At 38.0% G+C, this 21136-nt stretch overlaps 4 protein-coding genes across 4 annotated transcripts; 3 read left to right on the top strand and 1 right to left on the bottom strand.

The window, feature by feature from the left end:
- Positions 1 to 1164: 1164 nt before the first annotated feature.
- Positions 1165 to 5421, top strand: LOC103959004 (enoyl-[acyl-carrier-protein] reductase [NADH] 1, chloroplastic-like). The gene is made up of 13 exons (XM_009371345.3): positions 1165 to 1348; positions 1903 to 2214; positions 2571 to 2680; positions 2773 to 2828; positions 2938 to 3022; positions 3109 to 3156; positions 3722 to 3796; positions 3878 to 3989; positions 4123 to 4174; positions 4255 to 4306; positions 4420 to 4477; positions 4854 to 4952; positions 5067 to 5421. Exons 2-13 carry the CDS (start codon positions 1938 to 1940, stop codon positions 5219 to 5221), a joined length of 1179 nt encoding a protein of 392 aa, XP_009369620.2. The 5' UTR covers positions 1165 to 1348; positions 1903 to 1937; the 3' UTR covers positions 5222 to 5421.
- Positions 5422 to 5904: 483 nt separating this feature from the next.
- LOC103959014 (non-structural maintenance of chromosomes element 4 homolog A-like) lies at positions 5905 to 8723 on the bottom strand. The gene is made up of 7 exons (XM_009371352.3): positions 8272 to 8723; positions 7566 to 7646; positions 7239 to 7473; positions 7056 to 7146; positions 6678 to 6894; positions 6487 to 6578; positions 5905 to 6387 (listed from the first exon to the last, which is right to left on the bottom strand). The coding sequence occupies exons 1-7, from the start codon at positions 8393 to 8395 to the stop codon at positions 6103 to 6105; spliced, it is 1125 nt and encodes a 374-aa protein (XP_009369627.2). The 5' UTR covers positions 8396 to 8723; the 3' UTR covers positions 5905 to 6102.
- A 3542-nt stretch (positions 8724 to 12265) lies between these two features.
- LOC103959022 lies at positions 12266 to 13288 on the top strand. Its single transcript, XM_048570497.1, has one exon. The coding sequence runs from the start codon at positions 12266 to 12268 to the stop codon at positions 13286 to 13288; it is 1023 nt and encodes a 340-aa protein (XP_048426454.1).
- Positions 13289 to 15090: 1802 nt separating this feature from the next.
- On the top strand, positions 15091 to 20449 carry LOC103959030. Its single transcript, XM_009371366.3, has 3 exons — positions 15091 to 15518; positions 15620 to 16304; positions 19019 to 20449. The coding sequence occupies exons 1-3, from the start codon at positions 15172 to 15174 to the stop codon at positions 20039 to 20041; spliced, it is 2055 nt and encodes a 684-aa protein (XP_009369641.2). The 5' UTR covers positions 15091 to 15171; the 3' UTR covers positions 20042 to 20449.
- Positions 20450 to 21136: the final 687 nt, after the last annotated feature.

Raw genomic sequence — 21136 nt, 5'->3', positions numbered from 1 at the left:
GCATAGATCATCGTCAGGATGTCAATAATGGGGTAAAGATTGCAGGAGCTTCGAATATGGTGCACAACTGCTCTAAGCCAAAAGCATTCTTGAGTTGCTTCGTGTAAGGTGAGAATTTCAGCATGATTAGATGAAGTGACAACTAAAGTATGTTTAGTTGACCTCCCAAGAAATTGCAATACAAAGTTTATAACAATAAATAAATATTCCGAACCTTTTTTATTGTCATTTATACTTTTGTTTATTTTTTGTTTGAATTAAATTCAAATGTCGCCAATTAATGCATGAAAAAAGTAGTGTAAACTTTCCCTATGTGAAATAGCAAGAGTTAAAATGGTAACAAAAGTTACTTTAGCTTAGGAGACTGTGAATGGGGTTTAAAAAGTACAAAGAAAGGCCCAATGCATCCATAACCCACACAGCCTGTTCAAAGCTTCCAATACACATCAAAGGCCCGACTCATCCATGCAAGAGTTGTTGTTCACAAACAAGTCATCAATATATACACAAATAAATAATAATAATAATAATAATAAATCTTTTTCTATTTTCTTGGAACTATAAGTATTTCCCCATAGTCTCTCCGGATCTGAAAGGGGTGGATAATCGTGACTTGCCACTAGTTGTCATCCTTTTCACCAAAAAAAAGAAAAATAAAAAAAGAACCATAAGTATTTTATTTTAGAGGATATTTGTGCGAAGCCACGAAATTGATTAGTCATAAAATTTTATTACTAAACTCGTAATTTATAAGAGTCAAACTTTAAACTTCTAACTTATAGGTATAAAGAACCATTGTTACACTCCTAGTGACATACCATCAAGATGTTTTTCAAAACTAAAACTACGACAAATTAAAATTGTCAATTAAAAGTGTAAGAGGCTTGTAATTCAAGTGGTTAGAGAATTATCTTCGAGTCTCTTGTAATTCAAGTGATGTTTTCCAGCATTGCTTGTATTAGCAATTTAAAAAACTACCAATTGATGGTATATTTACTTGTATCGTATATTTATCGTTAAATAGTGTTACCCGATTCCGTTTGATGTTTATAACTCAAATTGCTATACAGAAGCCCAAACCAAAAGGCCCAATAAGAAGGAGGGCAAAAACGTCATTTCACAAGGGCGCCAAAAACAACGCAGCTCAACGATCTCTCCTCCAACCTCATTCGGCATTTACGAAGTTCCGCAACACTCAACGGTCAGCAACACCAACCATCCAACAAACCAGACACCTCGATTTCATCGAAACCCCCGGCACAAAAGCAGACAGACGCTCACATTTCATGTAAACGCTCCAACGAAACCTCGCTCTTCTGTCCCCAACACACCTCAGCGCAAGTCGGAGGTGAGTCTTCGAATCTTTCTATGAAATGGGTTCAGTGTTCATGCATCTCCACCGACTCCTGATCAGTTCAAACTTAGGATTCGATCACGTTGTTAGCATTTTAGGAGGGTTTAATCTGGGTTGACTGAATGTTTTGTATATGTTTTTGTTTCCAAATTTGTTGTTTTATTTGAGTTTGAGATGAATTTGTTGAGAAATTGGTTCAGATTGTGCTAGCGAAGTGAAAAGAACTAATCTTTATGTGATGTTGTTATTTTAATCTTACTTATCAATACCACTTAATTCAAGTATTTACCCAATAATTTCTGATAAAATGGTTTGCCAAGTTAGCTGTTCATCCCTGTTAAGATTTGATCATATAATTTGATTGTATTTTTTTGTATCAGAGGACACCGTTTACTGTTTCTTGTTTTGTTTTTATTTTTTACGAAGAAAAGATGTTTAATTACTGCCTGTGTTAGTAGTTAAGACTCGGCATCGGAGATATACTAATAGTTGCTGATAACATGTGTCAAGTGTGAACTTACTAATGTGTATGCTTCTTGATCTTGCAGAGTTTTGTGTCGGTTTCTGGTGATTTGTATCTGAAATGGCCACGACTGTAGCACCCGGATCACACATGGCAGCGGTGAAGCCTTGCATGTCGTCCTCTCAAGGAATTTATATGTCATGCCTTGCAAAGTTTGGTAAAAACAGCGAGTTGGGGGTTTGGAGAAGGCTTAAGAGTTCTTCTCACATCTCAGCAACACGGTCATTCTCCCAGAGCTTGAAATCAGGGCCTGTGAAATCCATAGAGGTTGTCACAAGAGCAATGTCAGGAGTAGCTGAGAACACTCCACTGCCAGGATTGCCTATTGATTTGAGAGGTCAAACATCTTTCTTCCAGAAATTGTGCTTGAGTACTCAAATTTGTAACTTGTTTAATGAGCTGCTGTGTTTTTCTTTGTTGTGACAAACTTGCATGCTAATGATGCACAATTAAAATCGAGCAAAAAAAGTTATTAGGGTAGAATATTTCTGATGAAGCTTCTCGAGAGGGTCTTTGTCATTTTCGTCAATGATAATTTAAATTATGATCCCAAAAACAGGGTGACAAAAGTTTTGGACAAAAAAGTAACTATCGAAGTATTAGCTTTCTAAGATAGATTACGTTTGATGATAAATGTTCACACAAGAAGAACATAGAATATACTGCATCTAACACTGTGACAGCTATTTGCAGGAAAGAGAGCATTCATAGCTGGTGTGGCTGATGACCATGGATATGGATGGGCAATATCAAAAGCTCTTGCTGCTGCGGGAGCTGAAATTCTAGTTGGTACATGGGTGCCGGTATGTAAATTTATACAACTGAATTCGCTAGTGATATTGGAGCCTTAACTTTTGACAAAACTATTTTTTTAACGAAGTTTTCTTTGGTATAGGCACTTAACATTTTTGAATCCAGTTTAAGGCGTGGAAAGTTTGATGAGTCACGCACGTAAGAACAGATTTTTCATTTCCTGCATTTCATGCAAATCTGTTGATGTTATCTATATTCTATCTTTGTCTAATTCAGGCTTTCCTTCTGTTTCTTTTTCCCCTTGCAGACTGCCAGATGGCTCTTTGATGGAAATTACCAAGGTTTACCCATTGGATGCAGTTTTTGACAGTCCCGAGGATGTTCCTGAAGATGTATGAATCTCCTGATTTTAGTTTCTGGAATATAAAATTTGAGCTAAATTATATTCGTAGTGATGCTCGTATCGTGTTTTCTGCAGATAAAAACCAATAAACGCTACTTGGGGTCCTCAAATTGGACTGTTAAGGTACCATTTTTGTTCACCAGATTACAGTGCAATTGAAGTTATTAAATTAATATTACCAGCTCGCAGATAATGACTATTCTTTCGGCCTTTAAGTGACACACAGAGCCAAAAGGAAGGGGGGGGGACCAGTCAGGGCCTTGACTCCTCCCTTTCCCTCCTAAAACATAAAAGCTTGGATATAAGTTTGGCCTATCTAGTGTAATTTCCCATAGCTTAAACCCGACAAAAAAATACTGAAAGTTATTATCATATAACCCTGGCATAAGGAGACAGAAACCTCCATACCCCTAGTAATGTGCCATGAGATTGGTCGCTCAGTATATGCGATCTTCAAGATGAAAAATAGATTGTGTTAGAGGTATGATGTTTCCAGATGTTTTTGGTCGCTGAACTTCATGGTCAATTAGATGCTTGAAATGTCTCAAGCTCATTTGCAAACATATAGGTTATGATTGAATTTGGTCGAGCTCAAATTCTTCTATATTATAGGTGTTGTTTCCAGATGTTGGGTTAAGAAATTGGCCCGGCCAGCTGGGTTGTCTGATTCTGTTTAAATGCTTTGCAGGAGGTGGTTGAATCTGTAAAGCAGGATTTTGGCAGCATTGACATCCTTGTCCACTCACTTGCCAATGGACCAGAGGTGAATCTCTTTTCAACTTTTGGTTTTGCAACGTGGTTTAAGATCTTCGTGTTACTTAGGAAGTCAATGTATCATGTACAGGTTACCAAACCTCTTTTGGAGACGTCAAGACATGGATATCTTGCAGCCATCTCTGCATCAAGTTACTCATATGTTTCTTTACTCAAGCATTTTGCTCCAATAATGAACCCAGGCACGGCTCTAACTTTAGTTATTTATTTTTCCTCCCCGCTTTCTCCCCTCTTCTTTTTTTAAGAATCCTGTGATGTTCTAGCGAATGTTTCTAGACAAAGAAAAGAATCTAAGGGTAAATGTTATCATGACAGGTGGTGCTTCACTCTCTCTAACATACATTGCTTCAGAAAGGATCATTCCAGGGTACTTGTCTTCTTGGATTACAACTACTCGTCAATACTTATTCTCAGAACAGATTTTTATTTTATGTATTCTACTTGCAGATATGGTGGAGGCATGAGTTCAGCGAAGGCTGCTCTAGAGAGTGACACACGTGTGAGTCTTTGGATTGTTTTGTTTTAAAAATATTTTCGGATTTAACATATCGAGATTTCTCCCAATTTTTTGTAATGAAACATATATGTATCGTATTTCCATGCTTGATTCAGGTGCTGGCCTTTGAAGCTGGAAGAAAGCACAACATTAGAGTCAACACAATATCTGCAGGTACGACAGTTATTTTCTGTTGACAGAATCTGTCTTCCACTCTTAATGGTAACATAACTTGACCACCTTGTGGTAAAAAATGTTACGCTCTGAAACTGAAACATCTATGTTACATGTATGCTTTTGACGATAAAGCTAATTAGTTACTTAGGAATTGAGAGCAGTTGTTAGGCCTTCGTTGTTAAAGTCAACCCTCAACAGTTGATGTATGGTGTTGATAAGCGATAATGGTATCTAAATGGAAGATGTTTCACGAAATAGCTAGTTGGGGCTCCAAACTTATCTAGACATCATACTTTTGTCAAACCCTATATGCTGCACAGTTCTATGTTCTCCCAATTTTCTTATTTGTGTTTTCTTTTTCTCCCTTACGCAGGACCATTAAGAAGTCGTGCGGCAAAGGCAATTGGATTCATTGATATGATGATTGATTACTCGTCGGAAAATGCACCCTTGCAGAAGGAATTATCTGCAGGTGAGTGATTATGTACACAACCAAATACGAGCACGAATTTCATATTTTCCATTCTTCATTAGACAAGATTTTACCTCGCCATCTTAAATAAAGTTTAAACCTTCGTGTAAACAGAGGAGGTGGGGAACGCTGCTGCCTTCCTAGCATCGCCATTGGCATCAGCCATCACCGGGACTGTCCTATACGTCGACAATGGCCTGAATGCGATGGGAGTTGGAGTCGACAGCCCAGTTTTTGAAAAGCTTGATATTCCAAAGGCCGCAAAGTAGCTCCTGTGCTAGCGCTATAGAGGTCAAAAATAACAAGGGTGTTTTCCTTCGAGAACTGAGGGTAGTAGGGTCTTTTTAGTTGGAATCCATTTTTGGTGTTGACATTGTTCTGCTGTATGCTGAATCAAAAATAACATTGTTGGTGTAATTGTTATTCAGAACCAAAATGAAGGGTGCAATGAAATTTCCACCATTCCTGATGGGATTTTATTATTTTTCATATTTTAAAGTTATTTTCAACTGTTTTTATTTAGCCAAAATGGTATATGAGATTGGCATAACTCCTTATTTTAGTCATTCCGATAAAAATTTATCAATACCCTTGTAAAATTGTCACATGAACGACCACATGACGATTTTTGTTAAATCAATCATTCCACTCATTAATATTGAAAGGTTTTTCATGGAAGGACAAAAATGATTTGTGTTGGACAAACTCAAAGACTACTTCTATCAATTTTTATTGTTTGACCAAAATAAAGAGTTATAACAATCGTAAAAATCAGTTTGACTGAAAAGCCTTTTAATAATCTAACAAAAATGAAGTTGTTACCAACACTAAAAAAACTATCATAATTATTCTTTCCTACCTAGTGAAATAAATAAGGGAGGGAGGAGTAGAATTTTTTTTTAGTGCTAATAACAATTTGTGAAATTGAGTAAGCATATACGATTTAGTCAAGTTGGCCAAAATATTGTGAATTTTCTTTTACATAATAGCGTAAACTAAAGGAAGTGAAAGAGAAAAGGACCAAAGAGATGATGGTGAAGTCCTAGTCCTAATGCATCTGCCTATACAAGCCGGTTTAAACTTATAGACCAACAATCCTATTTGTCAGCAAAATAAGTATACTTCATGATCTTCATCCCTTGATACAGCTTCACATCATTTTACGCTTCCCTTTTCGGATGGCATTGGCGCTTTCTTGAGCGTAATCGCGCACAGGCGAGTCTTCCACAATCGATTGATTAGTATCAGGCTCAGCCATGCCTTCCCCAACTGGCTGCTCCTGCATAACCAAGCCTCTGTTTCTGGAGAGCTTCCTAATTGGCGTTGTTTGAGATTCTTTGCATTGCAAATCGCCTTGATGATCACTTGATTTGTTTACTTCATAGGTCCTGTGTGGCATCAGCTGCTCGCCATCCCCAACAATCTCTTTCATGAACTGAGAATTTCGCAAATGCACCATTTTATTAGAGGAAAATCTTCCATTAAATCAGCTATAATAAAACATATAATCGATGAAGGCGTCAACTTTAACTACCTTCCAGTCCTGGAAATCAAATCGGAAGACAAAGTGTCTGTAAGTAACCTCCCCAGAAGCAATTTTTTCAGCAGAAGGAGCATTCCTTGGCACTGAAGTAACAAACACAAAACCAAATAAATGACCAAATAAGAAATGGAAGAGAATAAGCCACCAGACACATGAAGGTGAGCATTTGTAGAGGAACTTACAAACTAGATGATGGCCTTCCTCATTCAATTTTAGTTCCGCCCGCCCATCTTTAACTAGAAACGAGAGGGCAAATATATTTTCCACCGTCTGCGCAAAAGAATTCCCATTCAAGACTAGATTTTCAAACCTAACTCTTCTCTTCTTCCTCAAGATATTGAACATAGCTGACACATTTTTAACAGTCTCCGGTTGCTCTTCTTCAACAGCATCATGAAGCTGCACAAAGTTACAGTGAATTTTGGTAACCGCTCAAAGTTTCAGGAGGCTTCCAAGTAAGCACTTAATGATTAGAAGCAGTACACGATTAAATAGGGAAGAGAAAGGGGTGCAAATTATATGTTCTTGAAGAAATTACCAATGAGATAAACCACTCTTACCTCTTCAGGGGTATCATTTTCTGTAGGCTTCACGCGTTTTGCACGAACATAACTCTTCCGTTGCTTTACTTCAAGACTCATAGGTCCAATCCTGAAGGAAGAGCAAACTGTATAATTCCTCAGAGAGTTTGAAACAGAAGGAATCACATATAAAGAACATAAAAAATCAAATACTATTATTACATAGTGCAGCATTGGGGAGGTTTCTGGTAAACATGCGAGACTGCCCTTCCAATATCCTTCCATGAGACTGAGCTGCTTCCACTTTGACTTCGTTTCTCGAACTGTTTGAGAATACACTTGACGAAACCTGTAGTTGTGATTCCTTCCTTGTTATGTGCCTTGACGGAGCTCATCAAGTGGGTTGTAATGTCCAAAAGCGCTTCTGCGTCAGCAACTTGTTCTCTCGGATTTTGAACTGAAATTCGTAGCAAATCATTGATTAAGCCTAAATTAGATACAAATATTGTAATTTGATCGAGAAAATCTATGACAGAAAAGGGAATTTACCAAGCTCATGCAAGCTCTCCACTTCATTGATGATCAAATTGAACTTCTCCGAATCCACTTTCGTAATGTCCTCTCTTTTATCTTCATATCCGTATCAGTTACACAAGAAGGGGAAGCTAATTAGAACAAAAGAACTCAAATTTAAACCATAAGATTTCCCATAATTTCATTCCTTTGAACCCCAAAAACAATTACACTTCCTTTATGCAAGCCGACACGATTATTCATCCTTCGTAAAGTACTTAATTCTTGTTCTAACTCATATATGGAAACAATATAATGGGAGAAAAAAAAAATATGATGATCTTTCGTTAGGGAAATTCTTGAGCGTGACCGCCACATGATGTTATTAACCCGCATATTATAAAGCGGTGGACGACAAAGTTTATATTTTACGGACATAAGGTATAGTTTCAACAAACAGATACAACTCCTATAACTAAAGTAGATTGATAACACCACTTGGTGATGTGACACTCAGTCTCCACAAAAAAATCTCTTTTCTCAGCAACCAAACACAGAATAACAACAAATAATTCTATACGAGGGCAAAAAAATCACACAATACGATTAACTTTCTCAGCAACCAAACAGAGAATAACAAATTTTCAAAACTCAAAACTATACATAGTTGCAAACAAACCCCGAAATCATATATCAAACACATAATTAAGAAACAAAAAGTACAAGATTGATAAGTAGATACCGTGGATAATGCTCTTCACATTAAAATAGCGTGATCGGAGAGCTCTCCGGTCCGGCACCGCTTGCGGTCGTTCAATTTCATCTCTTCCACCGCTGCCGCTACTGACGAATTCACGCTTCACCATCTCTGCAAGGCAACTTTCTCTCCGAGCTTTCCCGGCAAAACTTACAAACCAAGAAAATTAATAGAAAAATATTTTGTCAGTAACTTTCCCGGTTAAATATAATTAGGGTTGTCGTTTACAGAAGCTTCGGGGCTCGAAATTATTTTTCGAGAATTTAAATTAAAAAAGTGAAAAATAAAACCCTAATATTCATAGGAATTTGAAGAGTTGGTTTCCCTCTTCATCTCTGTTTTACGCGGCCGTTGGATTCTACACCTCCCTTTTGATTGCTCCTCGCGAAGTGGACTCATGGTACAAGGGCACTGGTTAGTCAACACGATGGACGGTTGAGATGTCTCCGACTCTTTGGGTTGCTGTGTAAGCTTTGCTGTATCTTCTTTGGCAAGCTACATAAGGGCAACGTAAAAGGCTTTTTTTAATTTTTATTTTTTGAACAACTATATAAGCTATATTAAGTGAAATTGTGGACTGAGCCTTATAGTGGACTAATAATAATATGGTTTAAATTCGTTTTTAGTGAAAATTAAATATCAGATCTCTCACTTACAAGCAAAGAGGACTACCACTAGACCGTAGTTCTACATGGCAAGAACAACGTAATAGTTTGACAAGTGAATAAGACAAAAATAAAACAATGAAATAGCATTTACTTATGCATAGAAGGTCTGGGTTCGATTTTTCTCTTCCGCAATCAAAGTATAGCCTTTTTTCAAAGGCAATGCTACTAAATCGTAATGTCGTGTTTTTATTTCGATAGTTAAAATATATAATTGACTACTTTTAGGAATAATTAATACATTTTATCTCACCCTAAAAGGACATTCATTATAGAAAAACAAATGGACAAACATGTTTGCATCTAATGTGTTATCCTCGAATATAAGTTTTAAGACATGAGTCTTTGCATTAGAGAAGAAAACTAAAATGCATAATTCCACCACATTTTGGGGCTCCAAATATAAGAAATAAGAATATAGGTTTAGAATTTAAATTTTTTCATTTCTTAAAGTCTTTTAAAATCTTCTTTTAAAATCATAGTTAACTACACCATAATTTTAAAATCTTTTAAATCCTTACAAATTTTATGGTTTGTTTCGCAAGTGCTTTTAAATGATTGAAAACACTTTTAGAAACAAATGTTTTGGGTTTCAAAAGCATTTGAAGTACTTCCTATTAAAATGCATAATGCCACCACATTTTGGGCCTCCAAATATAAGAAATAAGAATATAGGTTTAGAATTTAAGTCTTTTCACTTCTCAAAGTCTTTTAAAATCTTGTTTTAAAATCCTAGTTGACTACATCATAATTTTAAAATCTTTTAAATCCTTACAAATTTTATGGCTTGTTTCGCAAGTGCTTTTAAATGATTAAAAACACTTTTAGAAACAAATGTTTTGGGTTTCAAAAGCACTTGAAGTACTTCCTGCTAAAAGCACAAGTGTGTGCTTCTTGCTAAAAGACCTCTCACTTATAAGTGAAGATGAATACTACTAAACCTCCATAATACCAAATTATGCCCCTCATTCGTACAATTTTTTTAAGAGGAAGTATGATATTCATTGATAGTAGTTGAAAACATACAAAGTTGAAGAAGGGTGCATAACATGGGCCTCAATAAAAACCTTATCAGGATCAAACCGGTCTAAAGAAAAAAGAGTGTCCCGCACCAATATAAACATAAATTAAATTTTATTTCCTACATGGACATCTAAAATGATATCTGGAAGGTCTTCAAAACCAAGCCACGTCAAGAACGGAGGTGAGGCTAAACCTTGCAAGACGGTGAGCCACTTTATTAGCCTCCCGTTTGCAAAAGTTAACCTTGCGCTGGGAAACATTGCACAATAAACGTCGGGTATCGTCAAGGATATGGCCAAATTGAGTGAAATTGGCGCTAGCATCCTTTTGAATACTCCCCACCACCATTAAGGCATCTCCTTCTAGTTGCAGCTGGGCATCCCCCCCACTTCTGCGCAAACTCTGCTGCTGCACGAGCAGCCAAGCTCTCGGCCAACAACGGTGAGCATACATCCTCAAATCGTTGCACTTTAGCAGCCACGAACTCCCCCCTCATGTCCCTTACCGCCACTCCGCAGCCACCCATTTGACGATACTCATCCCATGCCCCGTCAAAATTAATTTTCAGCCACCCTTGATCCGGTTTACACCACCTCTGAGGCTCTTTCACCTTGCAGCCATGTTCGCTACTCTTTCTTACAATTTTTTAAAAGACAGTTTAATTAAATAAATTACAACAATCAAAACAAAACACCCTCACGTTCAAAAGTAGTCGGACTTTATTTTTTGTAAAAAAAAAAATCCTTTTTTAAATTACAATTACGTGTGGTAAGCGGCTAGTACCTATCTTATAAGTTATATAACATAACTGGTTTAATTTGCAGTGTGCCAGTGTCCTTATTTTGCAGGTTACATGGTCTTAGTATTTTCTGGGTCTTGCAAAAGTTACGTGTCTATTTTCCAGACCCTGCAAAATTATGCTTCAACTTGACGTTCCAATGTTGCCTATCGCCTGACTTTCTGCTACGCATCTCCTTTTCATCGCTGGTAAAAAATATCCTTCCCTCTGAAAACTTGGCGGATTGGTGATTCCGCTCTCGATTGATTTATATGGAGCCCTCTGTTTATCGCTTATTAATTGTGTGTCCTTCTCCGTATATTTATTCCACATCGCTCTCATCATTCTAATCTTTTAACACTTCTAAATCTCGATTTTAACCTGCCGCCATGGAGCGTCAGGCTGGCTGCCACAGATGGACTAAGCCCCTGCCGGGCAAATTCAAAGTTAATGTGGACGGTGCCTGGGATGGATATTTTTCTGTTGGTGGGGCGGGCTTCGTTACCAGAGATTGCAATGGTAACTTTATTGGCGCTGCTTCGTTTGTTTTCCAGGAGGTTTTCTCTCCGGTGCAGATTGAAGCTCTAGCAGTTAGAGCAGGGCTTGAGATGGTGATAGGAAGGGGCTTACAAAATATAGTTTTTGAGAGTGATTCGCTTTAGATCATCTCCGCTTTGACTGCTTCCTCTATGGATTTGTCTACGCTTGGACCTATTATAGGGGATGCCAAATTTCTTTCATGAATGATCGCTGAAGTTTCTTTCACCCATGTTCGCCGACAAGCTAACTCCATTGCTCATAGAATTGCCAGGTTTGCTCTCCATTCAGGAGGCAATTGTATTTGCTTCGATAAATCTCCTTTTGTTTCTCCATTCCATGTACTTCTTAGCTTAATTTGGCTTTATCAATGAAATATGTTGCTTTTTATCTAAAAAAAACACACGATTTTACAGATCAGTTTCAAATTCAAATCTAATTGAAAAAATTTGCGTTTTGTCAAAAATAACTTGAGAATTTTTCCTTGTGGTTTTGAAACAATGCAATTAGTATTGCTAAATCATCTATACAGCCGTTTCAGTTCGGTACCCTAGCAGCCAGCAAGCATTCAGCAATCAATTCTGCGCCTAAACGTTACTCAGCTCAATTATTTCCAATATTTTTAAAATTCCAAAATTTAAATTTCAGGGCCTCCCAAATGTTTTTGTAAAATTTAAACTCCTTCCACGTGTCCCCAAACCAATCTCTTGCTCCGGCTACTAGCCTATATATACCCCTAGCATTTGTAAATATTACACCACTCAGATAACAAAATCCAGACACTCCCCAGTTTCGTAAATCATTCAAACTCGAGGGCTAATCCTAATGCATCCATCCAGATGACAACTCCCACTTGAAACTCCAAATCCAGCCAAAAACTCAGTTCACTGTCAAATCCAACGCAAAAGGGACTATAAATTTTTGCCCCCCTTTCATCCAAAATTCAGAATTAGGGTTTTTCTGCAACGACAGAAAAATGAAAGCGTCGGTCAAATTCCGGGAGGATCAGAAGCCGTTGCTGAGGGCCAAGGTGCCCCTCAGCATCCTGGGCCTGCCCTTCCAGTCCGGAATCGTTGCCGGTGAGTCCAAGGAGCTCACTCTCAACCTCGCCACCTTCTTCGAATCCGGGCCGTCCATCAAGATCGCGTATCGTCCCAACGACGCGTGGAACCCCTTCTCCCTCGTCGTCAAGACCGGGACGGGATCCTTCGGATCGCCGATTTCGAGCGCCATGCTGATGAGCGCCGAGTTCAATCTCCTTGACCGCGGGAGAAACCCTAGCTTCATGCTCCACTTTAAGCCCCAGTTCGGCGATTTCTCGATCAAGAAGACGCAGTCCTCGGTCTTCGAGAAGATCGTGGGTTCTGAGAAAGACGCCGTTGCGGCGGAGACGCCGGTAGTGGAGGCGGAGTTTTCGGGGAAGAAAATTACGGTTTTGCCATCGGAGGGTCCGGCGTCTGGACTTCTTGCCGGTTTGTTCACCGGGATGGAGGTGGCGGCGAGGACGTCGATGCCGGTGAGGAACCGGGCCGTGGTGAACTTGAGGTGGGGGGTTAAGGTTCCGGCGGAGATAAAGAGTGCTGGGGTGAATCCAACGGCGGGAATTGCGTTTCAGAAAATCCCGTACCTGGTGATGAACAAGATCGGGATCGAACACGTGGACGGTGGCGATTCGAAGGCCAAAACCACAAAGGCGGCGGCGGATAATGCGTTGACATTTCCGGGAAGTGCTGAGGTTGCGGAGGCTTGTTTTAGGGCGAAGCATCAGCTGGAGGCTCTGCGGACGGAGAACGGGTTGCTGAGAAAAGCCGTGGAGGATCTGCGCCACGAAATCGCCGGCGCCGCGAAGTCGATTTCGATTTCGAATGCGTTTCCTGAGAGTGAGATAAATGGGGGAAGTAGGAATTCGAGCGGGAAAGTGGATTGGCGATCAAACGGGAAGAATAAGTCGCCGGAGGGCGATGTGGCGGAGGAACTGAAGAAGGCCCTCAGTCACTGATCGGTGGTGCCACCTTGTCGACGCTGAATTTGTCAAAATTCAAAAATTGTGCTAGTCTTTGTAATTTTGATTTTGGGAGTTAGATATTTTGATTATGTACATTGATGAATAATAAGATATTTTGATTAATAGTTTGGTGATGAAGTTCCATGACCCAAGTTTGGCTTGGTTTGGGTTGCTTTACTTCTAAACCGAGAGGGGCATTGAACAATATTAATTTGTTCGGTCCAGTTAAGGTTCGGTCCATCAGTTTGGAGAAGAAAACAGATTCAATAAATAAATTTAAAAAACAAGTTATTATTAAGAAAGGAAAAAAATGTATTTTAATGAAACATTTTTAGAACGATTTACTTTTAACAAAAATAACATATTTACTTTAAAAAATCACTTCTGATACTATTTATTTACAATATTTTTTTAACTTTTTGATTCAAATTTAAAATTTTCAAATTCTTTTTATTAACTTTTTTAAGAAAAAAATCCCTCGGTTTTGGATTAGTTTGGTCCATCAATTTGGTTTGCGTAGACTGTCCATTCGGCGATGAAGTGCACATTGGGTCAATTGAAGTTTCCAGGCATATGGTGCCCAAAGCCCAATTACCAATAACCAGTTACACACGCAACATATCCATTTATTTGATTTTTTTTTTTTTGAAGAATTTTAGTGGTTCTACACTCTCAAAAACCACTACCTATCTGAAAATATGTGTAAGAAAGAAAATAGAGCGTACTAAAATAAGTTATTTGCAATTTTGTACATATTTTTCCTCTTAAGAAGAAAATTAAAAAAATTATTCGAAATTGAGATCGTTTTGTCATTTATATGTAAATACATAGATGGTTCATTATGAATATGTTATGAAGTAAGGTTCTAAAAAGTGTTAGGCGTTAGTCAGACGACGAACACGAGCCTATCCTAGGCGTCTAGACGTGGCCTAGAATGTTTTTTTTTGCAAAAAATAAATTTCAAATAAAATTTTAAAGCTTAGATTATAGAATTTTATGTTATTCGCAAAATATATAACATGTGCCTTGAAAAGTAAGTATTATTTTAAGCAAACGATATATTTACATAAGGAATAGGAGAGTGGAGCCACAATGGGTTAGTCATAATAATGGGATTCAAATTCATTTTTGACGAGAATCGAACCTAAAATCTTTCGTTTACAAGAAAAGAAAAATACAATTAGACTATAATCGTAATTGACAAACGTAAATATTATTTAAAATTAATATTATATTTGTCAAGATGAAAAAAGGTAAATTTACTTAAATGCTACAAAACTAGGAAACAAAATAGTAATTTTGGCCGACAAAAGCAAAGCCAGTAAGGTGCGAAGCGTATAAGGACTTATTTGAATGTATTTTTAAAATAACTGAAAGCGTTTTTAGAAAAAATATTTTTGGAAGAAACACTAGTTATGTGCTTCTTCAAATAAACACTTCAACTTTTTTTAGGATTTACTAGCATTTTTTCTAAGAATTGCTTCTATAAATATTTTCACCAAAAGTAAAAGCATATCCAAACAAGCTATAACATACTCAAGATAAGTGCCTATATCATGGAAAGAGATTCTCTCTGGATCTCTCCCTCAAAAGCCTAAGAATTAAGTAATTCGAACCTTTAAAATTTGATCAAATAGTTAAAAACAGTTAGTAAAAATTTTTAAAAATTATAATAATTTTTAACCGTTAGATTAAATTTTAAAAATCTAAATTATTTAATCCTTGACTTTGGAAGAGAGATCCAGAGGGGATCTCTTTTCCTATGTCACAATACAAACAAATAAAACAAGGGAATTAAAATCACACATTATCCATGGAATTTGCAGAGGCCAAAACCAGAAGAACCGAAACTTATTTAGAGACAATGGACTAACTAAATGATTTTCCTTATGGATAACAAGCCCCCTAATTTTCCCCAGAAACAAACACCGACATGGGGGACGTGGGAGGAGCTCCTCCTCGCCGGCGCCGTCCACCGCTTCGGCACCCAGAGCTGGAACTCCGTCGCCACCGAACTCCGGAAGCGCAGTTCCAACCTTCACCTCCTCACCCCGCACGCCTGCAAGCGCAAGTTCCACGACCTCCACCGCCGCTTTAACCACTCCGATAACATGTCCGCCGCCAGCGACGACGATAAATCCCCCATCCCCTGGCTCGACCAGTTGCGGCAGCGGCGGCTCGACGAACTTCGACGCGAACTGCAACGCTACGACCGCTCCATCGTGTAAAAATCTCAACCCGACGCGACGGCGTTTTGATTTTTTCAATTATCGGATCAAAATTAATTAATTTATTATTTTTTTGTGATTAAAATTAATCGTCTAGGTGTTTGCAATCGAAGGTGAAGAGGTTGAAAGAAGTGCGCGAACATAGTCTGTGGGAGACCGAAAAACCGGTAGAAAAATCGGATCTAGAGAAAACCGGAGAGGAAGAGATTAAACCGGATGACGTCTTGCCGGAGAAAAAAGATATCTCCGGCGATTTATTGGTGCACGACGGCCAGTCGTTTGACGAGTCGAACACGACAGATCGGAAACCCGAGGAACCCGGCACCGGATATGCCGGTACGGGTAATGGTTCGGATCCGAATAAACCGGTTGAACCAGCAGGTAAGGATATCGGGTCGGCCGAGAAGTCGAGTAATCCGGCGGTGGAGGATTCGTGCAACGGAAGTTCCGATTCGGTGGCGAAAGAACCGGCGGGTATGGAATCGGAGAAGGGGAACTCGGGCGAGTTGAGGGAATCGATGGCTGAGTCAAAGGGAGGGGAAGAAGGGACGAAGGAGAGTCGTCAAAGTAGCAGTGAAGTGAAGAGCTCGGTGAGATTGTCGAGAAAAGCGGGGAATGATCCGGAACCGGTCGGACCGGGTGAGCCAAGTGAACCGGAGCAGGAGGATCGATCTCCCGCCACGAAGAGGGTTCCAGTTGAATCTCAGCCGTTGGTGGATTTCCTCGCGATCCTTCGCTGTCATAAGTTTGCCTCTTTATTCGAGTGCCGGCTCCATTCCCAGGTTTGCTTATTTTTCCTTTAAAAATAAAAAATAAAAAATATTTTATCACCTTAAGTTTAGTTTAGGTTACATAACAAATTCGTACTTTATCATTTTAACATTATATTGTCATACATCAATTTACGTTTCATTGCAAGGTCAGATTTTTAATTATTTTTTTATTGATTGAACTATTTAGACCAACTCTAATGATGGACTAAAAGTCAAATTACTCTTTAAAATTTCATCCCTAACCCACTCCAACCCAAGAAGAAAATTTGGGCTAAATATTAAATGCTAAACCAAGACCAAATTCCTTCCCAAAACTTTGGCCCAGAAATCGAAGTGGACTCCACCCAATATTTATCAGAATTTAAATTTTTTTAGATTAAAATGTTCATAAAATTAATTTATGATAGTTCATATATTTATTTATTTTTTAAATTTAATTTAACAAAAAAAATAGTCTAAGTTTATTCGTTAATAATTCCGGACTAAAATTTTAAGCTAGAATGGTTGGAACAAGAAAACTATTTCTGGGTTAAAAGCTAAATTTTCCGAACTAAAATATTTAGTTTTTAGCCAAATCATTGGAGATGGTCTTAATGATGAAGTGACAGGCACGAAGCTCACTCTTCTTTCTAAATTTTAAAAAATATAAAAAATGACAAATACATTTTATAACCTTAACTTTGAATTACATAACAAATTCACAACTCATTTTTTGAACATGACAATGTCATATATTAACTTGCAAATTTGTTGTAATGACTTCTTGTCCGTCAATTTATCTATTAACTATTGACGGACAAAGAAACGAGATATGACACTATAACAAATTCGTAAGTTGATATATAACATTAAATATTAAAAAAAAGGTATGAATTTATTATGTCTCTTAAAATTGAGATGATAAGATGTAATTTGTTTTTTATTTATTTTTTGTATCACGTCATCATTTAACGATAAATTGATAGAAAATTTATCAGAGTTTCGACTTTGCAATGAACCGTAATTTGATGCAGCATTGCAATGTTGAAACAAAAATGATTTAAGTGGTAAAATGCCATACGTCCAAATAAATTCTAGTTTTGAATATTAAATCATCGAACGGCAACGTATTTGGGTCAACGTCACTATCCAAGGAGATGGCGACATGTCAACGCGGGTTTAATGGCTGTCACGTTTATTGTTCTTTTCCATATTTTGTGTTCAGTTATAAAAATTCTCATCTAGCTCTGCCTAGGCCCGTTTTAAGTGTTAGGTGGTTGGTCACAATCTTGATTACGTTTGAAAATGAAGGAATGGCACCAAGACCTATTGAGGCGCTTGCTTAAACCGCCTAGACACCCGCCTAGCCTGTCTATACCTGCTTAGGTCGCAACTCACTGAGACAGAGAATAGATAACTTTCAGTGTATTTCATTTTTTTTAATAAATTGTAAAAAACTTGTTACATACTTAAATGAACACACTTTATATCCTTGTTCCTCATGCTTTCATATGTTCTAATACTTCATAATACATATGTCATTCTACTTTGTGGTTTATGATGAAATTATGTATATTTTAAGTATAATTTGACACTTATTTACACATAATGTAATAGATTTACTTAAATTCGTCTAGTCTGTTTAGGTGCATGCCTAGTCGCCCATGCACTAGGCTCCAGCTTGTCGCTCGACTAGCACCTAGCGTATTTTAAAACCTTGATTTTGTGCGGTTATATTCTAGGTGATGGTGCATATTAGGAAGACTGAGAAGGATCCACTAGTAACCACAAGAAGTGGCCCAGTGATAAGGGCGTTGACTGCGGCTCTTCAATAAACAAAAAATGTGGGAAGTTTGGGTTTAATGCTCTAAATTGTTTCAATTGGTGAGTCTATTTGACTTGGTATGGGGATGGTAAATTTTTTCATAGCCTCCCCAAGTCTAGAGGGGATAACTATGGTCACTAATTGTCTCTCTTTTTTTTTTGAAAGAAAAAAAAAAAAAAATAGGGATCCACCCACCTGCTGCCTTTTTGGGTGTGCATGTGAAAAATGGGGTGGATGGGTCTTTACGTCCAACCCAAATTTGTCTAGTTGTTGTTCAAATTCCAATTATGCGTACCTGATTTCTGGTGGGAATCTCTTTTTTAAAGTCATTGCGTCAAGGGTTCACACTCTCTCATGTTCCAGTAGAATACTACTTCCCAAAAAAGAAGAAAAAAAAATTATGTCTACTCTCGATTTGATCTTCAACTATAGACAGAATAAAAAAAATAAAGGCAAAAATTGTAGTGTGATATAGGTGTACCACATCACGTCATGGTATCCACTTTTTTCATTTTCCTAATATAAGAATGATTCGAACTTCAAACATCTTCTAATCAAGTGGAGATAAATATAACAATGGCTGGGATGGATGTGTGCCTGAATTCACATTCCACTTTGTTCAGTTTTAGTTTAAAATAAACCAATCTCTTGTAATAAAGGGGCAATTGAAAAAGGGTGAAGCGGACCTGTCTGAACCAATGAGATAAGTTAAAAGATATTTTAAACTAGTCTAATTGACGGGGAAGAGATTCAAACTTGGGTGCTAGGGCCCTGGCCTACATTTTTTAGTCCGAGAATCAAATTCTTGTATTGCGACGACCTTATATTTCTCTGTGTAACAGCATCATCATATCTGTAATTCTTTGGGTACTTGGGCATATGAAATAACAATATCGCTTATGCTTCTCAAATGTTGCAGGATAACCCAATTTATACAAAAATGATCCGGCAACATGTAGATTTCGAAATGGTGCAAACCAGACTTGAAGGAGGTTGGTACTCGCATTGCAGCAGAATGTTATTCTTTCGAGATCTGTTGATTATTTACAACAATGCCATAGTCTTCTTTGGGAAAATGTCTCCAGAATACAAGGCTGCGTGTGAGCTTCGGTCCCTTGTGTCAAAGGAAATGGCTCGTCTGGCTCCTAAACAAGATGCACCATCCGAAGAAGAAATTCTGACACAACCAGCTCCACCTCTGAATCCCGATCCTGAAACTTCAGATTCGTTGCTAGCAAAATCAAAACTCTCACTTCCATTGAATGCTTGTTGCAAGCGCAGTTCCATTGCTGCAAGAGCATCCACATCTTCTTTGGGACCAGACACAAGAAAAAAGCAGGCCACTTGTGATGTCAAACCAGCTGTAAATTGGAAACAAAAAGAAGAGTCCTCGGATGAAATTGAGAAATTCCGTGTCACTAAGAAGAGAAGAAAAGAAGGACTTGGGAGCAGTACAAGAAACAACACGAGCAAAAATGTCAGGACCCGTAGTTATACTAACAACAACAGAAGTTCAGATGCCAATGAGAATTCAGAGTCCAAAGCTGAGACGGAAAAGAAGAGAGTGGTATCTAGCAATGAGAACTTAGAATCCAAAGCAGAGACGGAAAAGAAGAGAAACAATAACGCAAGTGGGAAAAAGCGAAGTGCCGCAAATTTCTTGATGAAGAGCTCCTCGTCCAAAACCGGATCATTGCTAGAGACATCAAAGAACCCTGAGAATAACAGCAAAGGGAGAAGAGCAGAGCAGAGGAAAAATGGAAATGGCAAAGGAAACACGCAGAAAGATCAAGGTTCGCGCAGAAGTTCTGGTGGGAGACAAGCGACAAAAGAGCAAGAAAGCCCATCGAAAAGGAGTGCGGGACGGCCCTCAAAGAGGGCGGCAGCAGCGGCACCAACAACAGCTGGTCCAACTAAACGAGCTAGAGGCCGAGGAAGCTGAAATGCACCTGTCATCAACCATATAAACTGGTCAAATTTTTAGATCCTTTTTGAAGCATCATCCTGGCAAACAAATCAGTTAAACAGCAAACGATATAGATCGAAATTGATATTTCTCAATGACATATGTTGATAATCGAATGCGTAAATTATGAGAATTGTTATTGGCATTCCAAGGAAGAATTTGCAAGCCAAGAAGTTGAGGATGGCCTTTTGGAGAGGTAGCTTAAGCAGATGACTCTCTGCCGAAAGGTCTAAATGTGACGTTTTAGGTTTGAGAACCGTTATCTTTTTTATGACAAGCAGTTTCAAATTTCAATGATGTAAGTGTGATGTAAAATTACTTCAAACATGCTCATGTGAGTTATCTATTCTTTCTTATGTGTAATAAATCATTTATTCTTTTTTACATGATGACATGTCACCATTTTATCATATAATTGTTACGATTGGAACATTTCATTTTCTTTTATCATAACCATCGGTTTATCCATCACATATCAATGATTTTTTTTAATTTTTAGAACAACTGATATTATCTACACTAAGAGGATGTGAGAGTGAGTTAAGTCTGGTAATGAGTTAGGAATAATGTGGTTCAAATTCTCTTTTGACGAGAACCAAATTTAAGATCTCTTACTTATAAGTTAAATGGAACAAGTGAAGTGAAATATCACTAGATTGGAGTAATATTAGCCCATATTTTCCTTTATTTCTTAACAAAAAAAAAATATTAAAAAAAGCCAGAGTCTAATGGAGGACCTGCTTCCTTTGAATTTCCTTTCCTCGAGGGGTACCCCTTTATTCCAGGTTTTCTTCTCAAAATGTCACACGCAATGATGCAAATTCAACACAAAAATCCTTGTTGTGGATATCATTTCCTTCAAAACAAAGTCATCCTCTTTCTCTCTCTCTCTCTCTCTCTCTCTCCTTCTCTCTCTCTCTCTCTCTCTCTCTAACATCATTTGCCAGTTACAATCACACTCTTTTCATGACAGAGGAGGGGAGGAGGAAATCCACATGATCTTCAAAAACCAACCCAAATAATCCCAAAACCAGATAGCCAACTTTCTGCTCAAATGGGGCTTCAAAGCCG

Source organism: the organism of the source record quoted next, unplaced genomic scaffold (assembly GCF_019419815.1).
Source record: "Pyrus x bretschneideri cultivar Hongxiangsu unplaced genomic scaffold, Pyrus_bretschneideri_v1 Contig53, whole genome shotgun sequence".
NCBI lineage: Eukaryota > Viridiplantae > Streptophyta > Magnoliopsida > Rosales > Rosaceae > Pyrus > Pyrus x bretschneideri.
The sequence above is the reverse complement of the archived record's forward strand: the minus strand, read 5'-3'. Positions and strand labels throughout refer to the sequence as shown.